This window comes from Propithecus coquereli, unplaced genomic scaffold (genome assembly GCF_000956105.1).
Source record: "Propithecus coquereli isolate 6110/MARCELLA unplaced genomic scaffold, Pcoq_1.0 Scaffold104, whole genome shotgun sequence".
In the NCBI taxonomy this organism is placed as follows: Eukaryota; Metazoa; Chordata; class Mammalia; order Primates; family Indriidae; genus Propithecus; species Propithecus coquereli.
Window position 1 is genome coordinate 4,320,079 of NW_012134303.1, and position 17,344 is coordinate 4,337,422.

The 17,344-nt window shown below is 37.4% G+C and overlaps 1 protein-coding gene across 1 annotated transcript in view; it reads right to left on the minus strand.

Moving 5' to 3' along the window:
* RBM41 (RNA binding motif protein 41) overlaps positions 1-14,005 on the minus strand; it is a 48,282-nt gene extending 34,277 nt beyond the window's left edge. Inside the window, exons 1-4 of the mRNA XM_012644805.1 lie at positions 13,951-14,005; positions 10,905-11,021; positions 10,114-10,306; positions 9,613-9,817 (exon numbers count right to left, since the gene is read on the minus strand). Coding sequence (XP_012500259.1) covers positions 9,613-9,817; positions 10,114-10,306; positions 10,905-11,021; positions 13,951-13,958 — 523 coding nt within the window. The 5' untranslated portion in view covers positions 13,959-14,005. The remainder of the gene's footprint in view (positions 1-9,612; positions 9,818-10,113; positions 10,307-10,904; positions 11,022-13,950) is intronic.
* Positions 14,006-17,344: the final 3,339 nt, after the last annotated feature.

Genomic DNA, 17,344 nt, shown 5'->3' on the forward strand with positions numbered 1-17,344 from the left:
AAGATTTAAAAAGAAGTATATTTCTAGGGATAATATATGTTGTTTTCTCACTGATTTCAGGTTAGAAAATGGGATATACATAACTCCAAAAAACGTTTGTCTCAAGATACAGTAAAATCACACTCAATAAACCAATATATCTTTTCAAATCACATATACACCTGCTGTAGTCAAGAGCACAGACTTTTGTGTAAGAACAGACGTGGATTTAAGTCCTAGCATGGACATTTAATAACTGTGATCTTGAGAAAGTCACTTATCCCCTCTGAAGCTTAATTTCATTATCTGTAAAATGGATATAATCACTGTACTATCTCGTAGGGCTTTTGTAAGGTTTAAATGCATTAATGTGTAAAAATACTTAGTACAAGGACTTGCACAAATAAGCCCTCAAAAACTATTAGCTGTTAGGACTTCTGTTTCTGGATAAGATGAAGTAAACACACTTTGCCCTGTCTCTCCTGCTGAATAAACTTATAAAACCCAGAGAGAATTTATGGTACATTTAAAGGCTGTGAAAAGTAAATGATAGCAAGTAGAATGAGTAAGAAGCCCAGAATGTGAAATAACAAAGAACTCATGCCCAGACATGGCATAATCAAATTGCTAAAAATAAAGAAAAAAAAATTAAAATCCTTACCTTTATGGTTAACTGATTTTCCACAAAGGTATCAAAACAATTCAATGGGAAAGGGTAGTCTTTTCAACTAAAAGTGTCAAGACAATTGGATATCCATATGCTAAAAGATGAATGTAACCCTAACTTTACACTATATGCAAAATTTTTTTTTATCTCAGCATATTATTGGGGTATGAATGTTTAGGTTACGTATATTTCCCTTGCCACCACCCTCCCCCCGAGTCAGAGCTTCAAGTGTGTCCATCCCTCAGACGGTGTGCCTTGCATAGCACTCATTATGTGTGTATATACCCATCCCCTCCTCCCCCCTCCCATCTGCCTGACGCCCGATAAATGTTATTCCTATTATGTGCACTTAGGTGTTGATCAGTGAAACCAATTTGATGGTGAGTGCGCGTGGGGGTTATTTTTCCATTCTTAGTATACATACGCAAAAATTAATTCAAAATGGTTCACAGACCTAAATGTATGAGCTAAAACTATCAACATCTAGAATACATATGAGAAAATCTTCATGACCTTGGGTTATAAATAAATCTTCATTACAGGACCAAAAGCAGAAGTTATAAAAAAATTAATAAATTAGATTTTCTCAAAATCACAACCTTTAGAGCTTCATAAGATGCCATTAAGAGAGGTGATGTCAGTGAAAATGGTGGAGTAAGAATCTCCAAAAAAGCAATGAGAAAACTGGGAAAAACTATAAGAATCAACTTTTTCAGAACTCTGGAAATTAACCAAGAAAAACAGCTGAATCATAGTAAAAATAATGAGTTTTGTAGGGTTTAAACTTGCTCTAGTCTTCCATTCTTTTCTCCCAGGTTGTGGTTAAACTTGAAAATCACTGACCTAAAACAAAGAGAAAACTAGCATCCTGGCAGCCACTACCGGGAGAAGAACGGGATTGAAGGCCCTTCCATGCACCATTCCCAGAGAATTATCATTACTTGACCTGTCTGGTGTTTCCTGGAAAAATCCCCAAAGCAATCCTCTCTTTATTTGACCTGACTCAAAGCTCGCCCAACAGCATCTTTCCCAGGAACTTTTGTCAAAAACAATCAGAGGCAGTTGTTGAATTTCATAGCTACCAGAGGTGGTAGACAATAGTTGGGGAAAACAACAGGTTAATCAAAAAGCTTAGAAGGAAAATCTGGAATGAGATGCCCAAAGGGGACTCTAAGAAGCTCCAACATATTTCTGGTAATTAAGGCCACACATGTGTGTAGGGCTATCTACATGCTTAGCTATAGGTGCATGCTTAGAAAGGACCTGAAAAGGCCCTAAGGTCTCACCTCTGACTAACCCTGAGGCTGCACACGCAGGAAGTGAGAACTAAAATGGAATTATAATCTACGTGGCTAAGTGGTGAAGATGTGCTCAGCATGCACACAGAACCCCTCAGTAAAGACTGGGAAAAGTACTGGTTATAAACATAATGAAAACATTATATATATTAAATTAGAGAATGCCACATATTGTATGATTCCATTTATATGAAATGTCTAAAATACAGAAATCCTTATAAGGACAGATAGATTAGTGGCTACCTGGGCTGGCAGTAGAAATGGGGATTGAGAGCAATCTTTGGGGTGATGGAAATGTTCTAAAACTAGATTGTGGTGATGGTTGATGAACTCTGTAAATTTACTACAAATCACTGAATTATACATTTAAGATGAGTGGATTTTATGGTATATAAAATGATAACATGATAAAGCAGTGAAAATAATCTAACTACATAGTATAAGAAACTCATTTCAAATATAATAATATAGATAGGCTAGAGAAAAATGATGTAAAGAAAGTAATTATGGAATGTTGGAATAAGAACTCTGAAAATCTGCTCTTCTATAAAAGAAAAAAAACACAAAAATTATCAAAAATCAAATTTTTGATAAGTCTGGAAACTGAAGGCTTTTAACAAAACAAGGAGCAGTTATTAAACAGCTAAATCTCAGTAAGAACAGTGAGGTTTGTAGCATTTCAACTTTCCATAATCCCATCTCCCTCTCGTCAGCTTCATAGTAGCCTTGAAAACCAACAACCTCACCAACTACAGGAAGTGTAAAAACCAGCAGCCTAGCTGACACTGTAGGGGGCAGAACAGTCTGGAGTTGCCCAATATCCCCATCCTCAGAGAATTTTCACTATATGACCTGTCTGGCACCCCAATGAAAAGCTACATTCTGAGGGCCTGTCTTTAACCTGGCTCATATCTTACTCTGTGGGTATGGTCTATCCCTAGGGAATTTGTTAAAACCAGTCAGTGGGGATTGTTTAACATTGCAGCTGCTTGAAATGGCATTAACAGTTGGGACTAATAAGAGGCTAACAAAAAATCTTAAAAGGAAAAATAGGTAACGAGATGTCCATAAGAGCTCTAAAAGTTCAGACATATTCCTGAGAATCTAGAAGGTAACAAACATGTGCAGGGCTGTGTGTATGCCCAGGAAAGTCAGGGCCTGAGAAGACCCTAATGTGTCACTTTTGGCTGACCTGGAGGCTCTGTGCAAGCAGGAAGTGAAGCCTAAGGCAGACTTGTAAATTGTTTGCCTGAACACTGAAAGAATCCTCCAACATACGCACACAGCTAGCTCCTCAGCAAAGATTAACAGACTTTTTAGTTCAAGGCACCTAAGGAAAACTCTCTTCAATCATTAGAGGACCACTATACTAACTGAAAATATGGAATACAGAATTTACAGAATTAGTTCAGGAAAGTTGCTAAACAAGCAGCAACAACAACAAATCCTAGGGGGAGGGAGTGGATCGATTTCTTCAATGATCACACTATATTATTTAAAATGTCTAATTTTCAACAAAAAATACAAGACATTGCAAAGAAACAGGAAAGCATGGCCCCTAAACAAGAAATAAAAGTCAGTAAACTGCCCTGAGGGAGCATGTTGGGCTTACTAGACAGAACTTTAAATGGTTATTAAAAGTTCTTCAAACAACTAAAGGAAACCATGTATAAAGAACTATACGAAAGTTTCAGAATGTCTTACAAAATAGGAAATAAAAATAAACAGAAATTATAATAAAGAACCTAATAGAAATTCTGGAGTTGAAAAGTACTATAACTGAAATAAAAAATTCAGTTGGGGCAGCTCAACAGAAGATTTGCGCTGGCAGAAGAAAGAATCAGCAAACTCAAGGATAGGTCAACTACCTAGTGTGAGGAGACGACCCTGTCTGGAAAGCAGAAAGAAAAAAAGAATGAAGAAAAATTAACAGAGCCCTACAGACCTGTGGGAGATCATTAAGCCTGTGGGATACCAACAAAGGGTCTCAAAAGAAGTAAGAAAGGGGCAGAAAGAGTATCTGAAGACGTAATGGTTGATAACTTTCCAAAATTGACAAAAAACATTAATTCACACCAAAGATGCTCAACAGACTCCAGTAGGATAAACTCAAAGAGATACATACCTAGATATATAGCCAAATTGTCAAAGACAAAAGACAAAAAATTAATCTTGAAAATAGCAAGAGCGAAGAGACTCATCATAGACAAGGGGTCCTCAATAAGATTAACAGTGGACTTCTCATCAGAAACCATGGAGGCCAGGAGGAAATGAGATGGCATAGTCAATTGTGCTGAAAGAAAAAGACTGACAACCAAAAGTTCTATGTCTAGCAAAACTATATTTCAAAACTGAAAAAATTAAGACATTCCCAAATAAACATAAACTGAGAGAATTCATCACTTGAAGATTTGCCCTGCAAGAAAAACTAAAGGGAGTCTTTCAGGCTGAAATAAATGGATACTATACAGTAACTCAAATCCACACAAAGAAAGAAAGAGCACTAGTAAAGTTGACTACTAGGTAAACATAAAAGATAGTATAAGTGTATTTTTTGTTGAAATTCTTTTTCTTCTCCTAGGTGACTAGGAGAAGGATTTTAAAATCCTTTAAAATAGGATTTTAAAAATCTATAAAGATGTAGCTGGTATGACAATAATAGTACAAAGAAGGGGGAGAACAGAGCTAAACAAAGTTTTTTAATATAATTGAAATTAAGTTGGTATTAAAAAAACTAATTTATTTAAGCTAAGATGTTAATTGTAATCCTCAGGGCAATTAAGTGGCACACTAGAAAAATCTATTTAACATAAAAGAAGGAATAAAGGGAGGAACAGAGGAACAAAAAAAGATACGAGACATACAGAAAACAAAAAGCAAAATGACAGGTGTAAATCCTTATTAACAGACTCCAATTAAATACATTTCCTGATTTCAAAACTTACTACAAGGCTATAGCAATTACAACAGTGTGTTACTGGCATAAGGACAGACGTGTATGGTCAAATGATTTTTCAACAGGGTGCCAAGATCATTCAGAGTACAAGGGACAGTCTTTTCAACAAGTGGTGTTGGGAAAACTGGATATCAGCTTGTAAAAAATGAAGTTGGACCTTTGCTTTATATCATATATAAAAATTAACTCAAAATGGATCAAAAACCTAAATGTAAGAGCTAAAAGTATAAAACTCTCAGAAGATAACATAGGGAAAAAGCTTCATGGCATTGGACTTGGCAATGATTTCTTGGATATAACACCAAAAGTAGAGACAACAAAAGAAAAAGTAGACAAATTGGACTTCATCAAAATTTAAAACTTCATGCATCAATGGACGCTATGCACAGAGTGAAAAGGCAACCCATGGAATGGGAGAAAATATTTGCAAATCATATTATCTGATAAGGAATTCACATCCAAAAAAATATATAGAACTTTTTATATCTCAACAACAAATAAACAAGTAACTCCTTTAAAAAATGGGCAAGGGACCAGAACAGACATTTCTCCAAAGAAGATATACAAATGGCCAAAAACATATGAAAAAATGCTCACTAATAGCACTAATCATTAGGGAAATTCAAATCAAAACCCACAGTGAGATAGTACTTCACATCCATTAAGATGGCTACTATTGAAAAAAACAGAAAATAACAAGTGTTGCTGAGGGTGTGGAGAAATTGGAATCCTTGTGCATTGCTGATGGGAATGTAAAATGGTACAGTCTCTATGGAAAATGATATGGCCATTCCTCAAAAAATTAAATATAGAATTACCATCTGATTCAGCAATTCCACTTCTGGGTATATACCCAAAAGAATTGAAAGCAGGTACTCAAATAGATGTTTGCATACCCATGTTCACAGTAGCATTATTCACAATAGCTAAAATGTGGAAGCAACCTAAGTGTCCATCAGTGGATACACAGATAAACTAAATGTGGTATATACATACAATGGAATGTTATTCAGCCTTGAAAAGGAAGAAAATTCTGACACATGCTACAAGCTAGATGAAACTTAAAGACATTATGCTAATTAAATAAGCCAGTCACAAAAGGACAAATATTGTATGATTCCACTTATTAGACTCAGACTGTGAATGGCCTAGAACAGTCGAATTCATAAAGATAGAAAGTAGAATGGTGGTTGCCGGAGGCCGGGGGAGGGGGAAATGGGTAGTTAGTGATTAACGGACAGAGAGTTTCAGTTTGGGAAGATGAAAAATTTCTGGAGATGGATGGTGGCAACAGTTGCAGAACAACGTGAATGTACTTAATGCCACAGAACCATATACTTATAAGGGTTAAAATGGTAAATTTTATGTTATATATATTTTACCATGATAAAAAAGTTTGCTCTACAAAAGACACGATTAAGAGAATGAAAAGACACGCTACAGACTGGGAGAAAATATTTGTAAATCACATATCCAACAGAAGATTGCGTTTGGAATACATAAAGAACTCTCAAAAGTCATCAGGAGAAAAACAAACAACCCAATTATAAAACAGCAAAAGATTTGAACAGACACTTTAGCAAACAGGATATAAGGACGGCAAATAAGCACATGAAAAGATGTTCAACATCATTAGCCATTACAGAAATGCAAATTAAAACTACAATGAGGTACCACTTCACATCTATTAGAATAACCAAAAATAAATACCGACAATACCAAGTGCTGACAAAGATGTAGAGCAACTAGAACTCTCATACATTGCTGGTGGGAATGCAAAATGGTACAGCCACTCTTGAAAATGGTTTGGCAGTTTCATATAAAGTTAAATGTACACTTACCATATGACCCAGTAATCTCACTTCTAGATATTTACCTTAGAGAAATAAAAACTTATGTTCACACAAAAACATGTACAAGAATGTTCATATCAATATTACTCATAACCACCATAACCTGGAAACAACCCAAATGCACTTCAATGGGTGAATGGATAAACGAACTTTGGAATGTCCATACAATGAAACACTACTCAGCAAAATGAATGAACTAGTGATACACACAACAACTTGGATGAGTCTCAAAGGCGTTAGGCTGAGTGGAAGAAGCCAGTCTCATAGGTTACATATTGTATGATTCCATTCATATGACATTCTCTAAAAGATAAAACTACTGTGATGGAGAACAGATCAGTGATTGCCAGGGAATATGGATGGGGGTTGGGAGTGACTATAAAGCAGTAGTATGAGGGAGTGTTTTAGGGTGATAGAGCTGTTCTCTATCTTGATTGCGGTGGTGGTTACATGAATCTACATGATTTACAATTCACAGAATTGTACACCAAAAAAAAAAAGCCCCATGCAATTTTATTGTAAGTTCATTTCAAAAATAAAATATTAGCTATTATCATTGCCATCATCATAAATAAGTATACTTTGCTGATTAATAAAAATATTCAGAATTATTTGTGAAATAGGATCTAAAAATCATTAAGGTCAATTTATGTTTGGTACAATAACTTAAAGGTATAGAGAAAAAAACAACAACACTAAATGTAAAAGCTTTACAACTTCTACTAACTCCTCTCTTTAATATTCTGTATCAGCATAATATGCTCCCTCTGGATCACTTCCTATAAACATTGTCATATACTGGAATTAAATAAGTGCTCAACTTAGAAGTCTGGGACCCTAGGTTACATTCCTAAATCTAACACTGTAAGAAAACTCTCGACTTGCCTTTTGTGCCTAATTTTATCTTCCTCTTCATTGAGGTCATGTACTTGTCTGCACTTGTCTTTTTGTGGTATGCTGTGAAGGTTTAAAGCAAGGAGTTTCAAAGATAGGAAACAGAACAGATCCACACACCACCCACCCCACCACCCCAAATACCAGGTACTATTCTAAGTGATTTACATGTATTACCTCACTTAATCCTCCTAACAAGCCTATAACATAGCTACTATTAATATTCTCATTTTACAGATGAAGAAACTGAAGCATAGAGAGATAACTTGTCCAGCATCTCATTGCTAGTAAGTGGGGGAGCCAGGATTTTTCCAGGCAGTCTGCTTCCAGAGCCTATGTTCTTAATCAGTATGCTATAATGTCTCTCCACAGAAGGCTGTTCATTTGTTCATTCCTTCCTTCCTTCACCACTGCTCTGCCATGTCTATGGTCTTTCTGTTTCTAACAAATCCTTCAAACATTCTCATATTTTTAACATATCATCTATGCATAGATGATTCCCAATTCCATCTAGTTCTGACCTCTCTCCTGAGTTTCACTGTTGCATCTTCCAACTGTCTCCTCAATATCTGCATTTAATGATCCTGACATTCTCACAAATTCAACATGTTTAAAATAAAACTCATCATCCTTCCTCAAAATTTCCCCATAAAAGCTATCTTAATTTTGCCCATTGTTAAGTCACACAACCTTGAAACACCTCAATTATCTTTGACACATTCCTCTTCAATGACCCTCCTCCTTCATTCTCAGTCAACAAATTTTATCAATTATTCCTTTTGTAGTATCTCTTACAACTAAATGTACCTCTCTTTCCAATTCCACTGCCATCATTCTAGTCTAGATCTTCATGGCTAAATGACTGTAATACTTCCTAATCATTCTCCCTGCTTGCAGTTCTTCCTCTCTCCAATCCGATTTATTGGCCACCAGATTAATCATTTTCAAATACAGCTTTTATCATGTTACTCCTGGCTGAAAAACCTTTAACTATATTCAAACTAACTAACTGACTGAATAAGTAACTCTGAATAGGTATATACTACCCACCAAATAAAGTTCATAATTTTAGCTACCTTTCTAACCTTGTCTCTCACAGCTCCCCCAAACACTCCATAGTGTTCACACCGTCTGTTGCAACTGAAATGCCACTCCCTCTTTTTTCTAAAGAATAGGTGGTATTAAAAGAACATTTAAATCTTACCTCCTCTGAGAGGCGCTCTTCAACCACATCAATGCACAGTGGTCTTTCCCTCCTCTGAACTCCCACAGCACTTAGCAACTATATCTAGCATTGTTACTAAATGTTATGTTTCTTTCTCCAACCAGACTGTACTTGGCACAAGCTCCGGAAGCATTTCATAAACTTCTGTGAACCTTCCACAGTGCCTAGTAAAACTTATCTGTTAAACTAATTCTTTCTGGTTAAGACATATACTATTTATCTACATATTTTGTGCTAGTTTATAGTTCAGCCTAAAGACCTTTCACAATTTAGCATCGCCTCTTTTTCCAGTGTCATCTCCTGTCATTCCCTGCCATGCCCTGTATTCCTGCCACACTGAACTTCTCATTGTTCCCGAGACACACCAGGCTCTTCCGCAATCCTGTTCCTATTCACTCACTATCTGTAATGCCCTTTCCTGCTTATTTACCTGACAAATGCCTGTTGATCCAACAAGACTTAGCAGCAATGTCAACTTCTGACTCCCCCAACTAGACTTATATGCTCTATGTTCTGTGCTCCCTCAGCATTTTATTCAAATCTCTATAATAGCAATTTCCATGTTGTCATGCAAATTAACTATGTACATATTTGTCTCTCTCATGGGACTGTACATTCCTCAAGAGTAGTGATAGTTTGTCTTTCCCCTGCTCCCTTCACTAACTCTTCATATTTAATGCTCTGCTGTTAAATCTTTCTCTCAGTGAAAGAACATATCAAAGTCAGTGGGGATTACATACCTTGGTAATAAAGTGCCTTGAGAAAAGAGTGACGATCAGCTCCCTGAAATAAAGAGTTTTCTATTTCCATTTCTCGTCGAGTCAGCTGTTTGCTCTTTGCAAATCTCTGGGGCAGGCAAAGGATGCGCTGACGTTCCGAGATCCTTTCTTCAATATCTTGAAGACGGTTCTGTATTGCTTCAGGAGTTGCCCTCAGTTTTGTCCTCTACAATCAGAGAAATGAGATGGCATATATCATAGAGGATATACCCGGAAAGTGATGATCTGATGCCTCAAGCAAGAAAGAAGACAATCAGGGCCCAGAAATGAACATTTATAGAAAATGTTAGCTAAGAAGTCAAGGAACAGCTTCTCTTTTACCAATGTCCCTATCCTAAAAACCAAAGAAGATTCAGACACAAAGCTCCGGTTTGTGAGAACTAAAAATGAAAAGGTTCTCAATGCCAAAATGAAGAGATCCTGCCGTATATTTTCTAAGAAAAAAAACATTGCCCCACTCACCTTTTCACCTGAAATATGGCTCTTCCAGATCAAGATTTCTGTTTCATTAAGCCCTAGTTCCCTGAGTGAAGCAGTTTCCTGGTCCTTCTCATGCAGTGTCTGGAATTGGGACAAAGTCATAGTCCCAGCTGCTTCCTTCCCAAAGGGCTTGTACATAGTACCAGGAGCAAAGCTCTCTTTCTTAGACATACATCTGCAAAACATGCAGGAGGAGAGTAAGAACATCTTGAGGTTGCTACAATTCACAGAAATGGGGGCTCACCATTATTAGAGGTACAAAGAAACTCATCAGTAATTTCTCTCTCACATCCTATTTCTAAACTGAAGTACCACTGCAACAAAGTACAACTACATCAATAGTCCCCTCATCCAGGAGTAATAAATGACTGACTCAACAAATATTTATTGAGTGTCTACTATGCATCAGACACTGTGCTACGTACTAAGGATTTATTAGTTTAAGAAAAAAATAAAAATGGCTTCTACTTTTGTGGAAAAACAATGGAAGAGAGGCAAGGAAACAGGCAATGATAATAATGGGTTTTAGGTGCTATGTTAGGGGATATATAGGGTGATGTAGGAGGACATAGGCAAGGTACTTGGCCCAGACTTTGCGGGATGTGGGAAGCTTCCTAGAGGAAGTGACACAGAAACAAAACTCTACCTAATAAGTAGAAATTTGCCAAAGAAGGGGGTGGTGGGAGAGGATCATTCCATCCAGGCTTTAAGAGGGATATGTCACCTGGAGGTGAGGGTCTATGATACTCTCTATCTGCAAAATCAATACATACTCTTCAATGGAGACAGAGGTATCAAGTTGATGCTGAAGGAGGCTTTTCAGCTGCCTCTCCCCTTCTGTTTCCAGCTCCTCCAGGACATGCTCATCACTCTTCACACAGCTGTTTACCCTGGAGTAGATATAAGAATATATACAGAAAGTAGAAGAGACAGTGTCTCAAAAAGTATTTCTTATCTACCATTAGTGACCCCATTTGTTTAAAGATAATTCTCCGAATATTCATTGCCCTTTATCATTCATTCCACAAACAATCACAACTAAATAGCTACTTATACAGAAGGCACTGTGCTAGGTACTGATGGAAGTCAAAGATATTCAAGGCATATCCCTATCCTCAAGAAGCCTGCAACCTATTCAAGGAGAAGAAATATATACATGTATATGTGCCTAGGGGGAGAGGCGGAGGGAGAGGAGAAGGGAGAGAGGGGGAGAGAGAGAGAACACCAAATGAATAATGACACAGAGAAGCATATGCCAAATTAGTAGGAATTCACAGAAGAAAGAGATAATTGGAAGCTAGGGTGGTAAAGGAAGATTTCAAAAGGACTGGGTGTGACGAAGAAAAGGAGAGCAGGGAGAGGGAGTGTGAAAAGATAAAAATATTTACTGGGAGATAATGAGAAGTTCCATTTGGCTGGCATTCATTTATAGGAGTACGGGGAGATGATCTTGTAGGGGTAAATTAGACTCAGACAGTGAATGGCCTTAAATACACCAACTAAGAGGCCTGGACCTATCAATAAATGCATAGGTATTAGAAAGTAATTTATCAGGCAGTTAAGTGACACAGTGCAAGTGATGGTTGAGGAAGATAAATGTGGTTATAATATACCATACGGATTTGAAGGGAAGAAACCGGAAGAACTAGTTAGGAAACTATTGAAGTATAAGGAGATGAAGGTCCAGACTGGAGTGGTAATAGTGGAAATGGAAAGGAAGGGTTAGATGACAGACGCCTTTTGAAGGTGGGGTAAGGAAGTCAAAGATAGCCCCCAAATTTCAAGCTGTGTAACCGAAAGAACGATAGTACCAAAGAAGGAAAGAAAAAGCTCCAGATGGAATAAATGGTTTGGGAAAGGGAAAGTCAGTATTGTTATAGCCATGTTGAGTCAACTACCTTTTACAATTGAAACACCAGCATGAACTATCAGGAATACTTCAAAGACATTGAGTCTGAGGGTACAGCATGAGTGATTGGCTCAAAGGAAAGTGAGAGATGAGAGAATTGTTGTATAGCTGAGAGTCTGAGGCTGAATGTGGAAATCTTGAGTCATCTGTGGTGACAAGATCTGGAGCTATGAGAGAGGAAAATATCTTCAAAGAGCAGAGTATAGAAAGAAATATGAAGAGTGTCATGACATTTTATAGCTTAGGCACTACGGTGTAGAAATCTAAGTAATGGCTAGCATGAGCTAACTAACCCTAAATAATTGAAAACTAGAGTATAATGAAATAACAGGGCCATTTAAGCATGCAACAACAGATTATAAAAAACAAACCCAAAAAATGAGTTAACTCCATGAAAAAAATAGATATTAAATACCTTCCTTATAAAATAGCCCTTTCCTAGTGGGGTTATAAGGCCTAGAAAAATAAACCCCCATAATTGTAAGCATGATTCTCATGTTCTAGAAAGGCTTGGCCCTATTTTGGTAAATTCTAAAATATCTTTAGACCCAAGGTTTTAAAAAATTCTTTTTCAATATCTCAATTTTTATTTATTACTTCAAATTCCAAAAGTTCTTGCTAATTTTAAAGTTTCTATACATCAACACAATGAATCACAAAAAGAAATACTGAGTTAAAAAAAGCAAGTCACAGAAAAATTCATATAATATGTGTCCATTTGTATGAAGTTGAAAAATGGATAAAACTAGGAACGTTTTGTTTAGGGATAAATTTATATGTGCTAAAAACCTATTTTTAAAAAAACAAACCAACAAAAAAGCACAAGGGAACGATTAATGCAAAAGTCCAGATAGTGGTCACCTTAGGGGGAAGGAAGGGAGGGAGGAGAAGTAATCACAGAGGAGACCCAGGGGACTTATAAGGAACTGACTATGTCCTACTTCTTAAGCTTGCAGTGGATGTAAACCTTTATTATTACTCTTTAAACTGTATATACACATTATATAAATTATTCTGCATGGATGAGATATATCATCATAAAAATGTTTAAAGATTATTTTCAGGCAGGGAAAATCAGAAATGGTTTTTAAAAAGACACAAGGAACTGATAGTGCAGAAGAGCACACTAGTAAGTATTTTAAATGCACTGCACTCCTCCAGAGTGATGTTTCTACTTGCGGAGTAAATACAAAACTAATTTAACGAGGATCCTTTAAAAAGGCTTTTTGTACTGTCAGTAATCGTGAGGCTCTGGCTCTCAACAATAACCACGTAGGTTCAAGCGGCCATTTACTGCAGTACCAGTAGGGGGAACCCCTTGCAGTAATGCCTTTCTTATATTCCTATATCCTATTGATACATCGAACCAGTTTTGTACTTTCCTTCTAAATTTGTGCAAACAAAAGTACCACTTTCTTACTTTAAGACTTGAAAGCGCTCTATGGTTTCGGGGCCCGAGCAAGTCTTCTTTAACACACAGACACTGCAAATAAACAATCCCACCCCTGACCCCCTTTCGAAGGCTGAGGTGGAGGTAGGGCGGGACGGGGAGGAGCTGGCCTGGGAATCTCCAGCGCTGGCAATCTGTCCGCCAAGACCCTTTTGCCTGGGCGGGTCCGTTTGAAACAGGAAGAAGCCACAGCACCCAGCCAGCTCCCAAGGCCTGGGCCAGGAGGGCATGCCTATGGAGACCGGCCTGGCGGCGGCGGCGGCAGCGGCCCTTCCTGAACTTCACGCTGCAGGCCCGTCTAGCCCGTCTCCCCTCCTCCCCTCCCCTTTGTCTTCCCGCTCACACGAAACCGCATCATGAGAACACGACATACCCCAAACAGAAAGTAACAAAAGCCATTTTCAAAGTAAAAGGTAGAAAAGAGCTCCCCTTGCCGCCTGCTCCCCAGACAAGCCCTTACCTCTTCATGTTTCCACAGGCCCCTAGCGCTAACTTGGGAAATAGGCCGCGGACCTCAAGTCCCAGAAGTCTGTGCGGCGGACTCTAAGGGGATTGTGGTGGAGCTTGGGGCTCTGGGAATTGTAGTAGCACAGAGCTATAGAAACGGAAAGAGAAGGTAGGTATTGAGAGACCGGTATGTTGTAAATTGTCCGAATGTCTCTTTAATTTCTCATCTAGGTTAGAGAGAACACCCAAAATATCCCACTCATAAACCTAGGAGTCACATTTGACTTCTTGACTCTCTTATCCAGTATCACTAAATCCTGGCTCTTCTGTAGTTTCCCTCGAATTTATCCCTATCAACACTGCTTCTCTTTCAAGGATTTATCCGGACTACCTGCTGTTTCCAGTCGAGCCTCTTGTCCATCCTCTGCAGTGTAGCCAAGCTATCAGACACGAGTCTGACCATATCACTTGTACTAATGGTTCTCCTCTATCTATAACAGAGACTTCTGAGTTCTCTCAATTCAGAATCAGAAGTCTGTATGCATGCAGGCCTTTGAATGTTTTAAGATAATTATGGTGAATCGAGAGAGAGAGGTATAGCATAGTGGTTAAAAGCTCGGGCTCTTAGTTCCCAGAAGCGGAAATGCAAATATCCTTAAGTATATGAAAAGAAAGATGTCCAATCTGACTTATAAGTGAGATGAAAATTTCAAAGTACACTGACTACTAGTACTCCTTGAAGCTATCAAGGTCAAGAAAGTCTGAGAATCTGTCACAGCCAAGAAGCAAAAGAGACATGATGACTAGAGTAATATGGTATCCTGGATGGGATCCTGGAACAGAAAAAGGACAGTAGGTAAAAACTAAGGAAATGTGAATAAATTGTGCACTTTAATTAATAATAAGGCTCATTAGCTGTGACAAATGTACTAGCGTTATGAAAGATGTTAACACTAAGGGAAACTGAGCATAGGTATATGGAACTCTGTACTATGCAATTTTTCTGTAAATCTAAAACTGTTCTAAAAATTAAAGTTTGTTTTTTAAAAGTACACCAAAATAACGTTTTTTACCTACTAGATTGGAAAAGATCCAAAAGTTTGATAACACACTTGTTGAGATTGTGGGAAAACAACTACTCTCAATACATTGCTGATAGGAATATAAATTGTTACAACCTCTATGGAGGGCAACTTGAGGATACTATATAAATCATAAATGCACATTCCATTTAAAGCAGTAATTCAATGCCTATGAATAGTATCCTCAAGTACATATGTGTCATTATTCATTATAACATCATTTATAACAATGTTGGAAACAACTTAAGTATCCAAGAACATGATACTATGAAAAGGTATCATTCCGTGAAAAACTATGCAGCAGGTACAAGATGACAGAGTTCTCTATGGACTGCTATTGAACAATCTCCAAAATAAATTTAGTGCAATAGCAAGGTGGAGAACAATGTGTACAGTATGCTTCCAGATATATATGTGTGTGTCTGCTTGTATATGCACAAAATATCTCTGAGAGAACATACAAATGGCCAGTCAATGTCTCCAGGTAGGGGAACTGGATGGCCAAGGGACAAGGGCAGGAAAAACTCTTCACTGTATCTTTTTGTGCCCTTTGAATTTTGAACCACATGACTATATTACCTAGTCAATAGTTTTTTAATTAAAGAGAACTCTTCTTATATCACAAGGAGCCCAAGAAAAAAGATTTTGGGAGTCGGGGGGCAGGTCACATTGCTTAGATTTGAATCTCAATTCTCAGTTATTGACAATATAGCACTGTAGGGTTTTGGAGGCAATCTGGACTTGAACTTTTGTTTTGGCAAGTTATTAGATTATGAGAGTTTCAGTAAGTTTCTTTAACTGATCTAGGCCAGTTTCCTCATCTGTAAAATGGGGAAAATTCTTCAGAAGAATAGGGTTACTGTAAAGCATTATACAAAAGAATGGTTTTAAAGTCACTCCATGATTGGGTGGTCATCAATGAGTAAATATTCCAAGATTATCCAGTAGGTTCAGACTTATTCAAACTGCTTTGTATTGCCATGCTCGACTTAGAGCAAAAGACCAAAGAGCGGCTACTGGAAAACACTTTAGTACTTCCTGAGAACTTCTAGCAGATTGAAAATATTGTGGTAAGTATTAGTTACTCCAAAGCTGTCATATGCAAATGACTGTGCTCTTGAAGCACAATACATGAATGAATGTAGACATAACATGTACCACTCCATGGCTTTGGCACAGAACCAAATGTAAGTATAAACAAAATGTGCTCAGATAAATCCTATGTGGTGGTAGAGCTAAATATTGCTGCTCAACCAAATTGACACATTTGTCAATAAGGAAATGGAAAAATACACCAAGCTTGCTAGTGGACTTGTCCCCTGGGAAGGTGGCAAAGGGTAGAACAAATAATATACTGACCAAACTATCACACCAAATTTGTATACAACTTCTAATAAAATATACAGCCTAATGGTACTGAAGTGATACACACTACATTACAAATCCACTAGGTGGAATGAGTGGAGAATGAATGGCTAAAAGACATACTTACATAGCCGTGGAATTGCAACTGGAAAGTAAGGTCATAAGAAGTACTCTAAGTACCTGTGTATGATTGAAGCCAGCCCAAGTGGTAGGTACAAAGGGATAAACATTCAGAAAATTACACTAGAAGGAAACCAGGCTATTTCTAGCTCTGCCAAACTTCCTGTGTAATAATAGCTAATCCATTTCCCACATCCCTCTCTCCACCTTAAAAAGATATCGGACAGTGTGTAAAAAGCTCTGAGATCGTCTATATGTTGTACACGGGCACAGAGATTTTACCATGAGGTAATTTCACAATTTCACCCCTAGAAGAATTTCTGACAAACTGAAAAATATGCCTCATTTGTCTTTCTGACAATTTAACAAGGTTAGTTTAATTAAGCTAGAAGCTCCTCCTTAATATACACATTTTCAGAGTTTGTCCTTTTTAGGTGCTTTGTTCACAGCATACTTCTGATGAATATATTATGAAGCAATTATACTTCTAAGATATGGAAGAAGATGTTAAAACCAAAAATCTTCTTTTGAATCTACTCATCTAATATTAAGAGTAAACAACTGTGCATGTCTTTCAAATTTCCCAAATGAGATAGCATAAATGCTGTTATAGAGAATAAATACAGCATCTTTTCAAAGGACAAAAAAAGATAGATAGATTATGCACTGGGATAGTGTCAACAATGCAAATTTAAGAATTCCCCTTGAGCTAATATCTTAGCTGGTTAATAATGATTAGGAAGGACTCAAGACTCCAGTGCCTAAAATAAATGGTGTATTAACATTACTGGCAAAATGGGTTATTTCTGATCTTTTAATTAATATTTGTTCAACAATCTC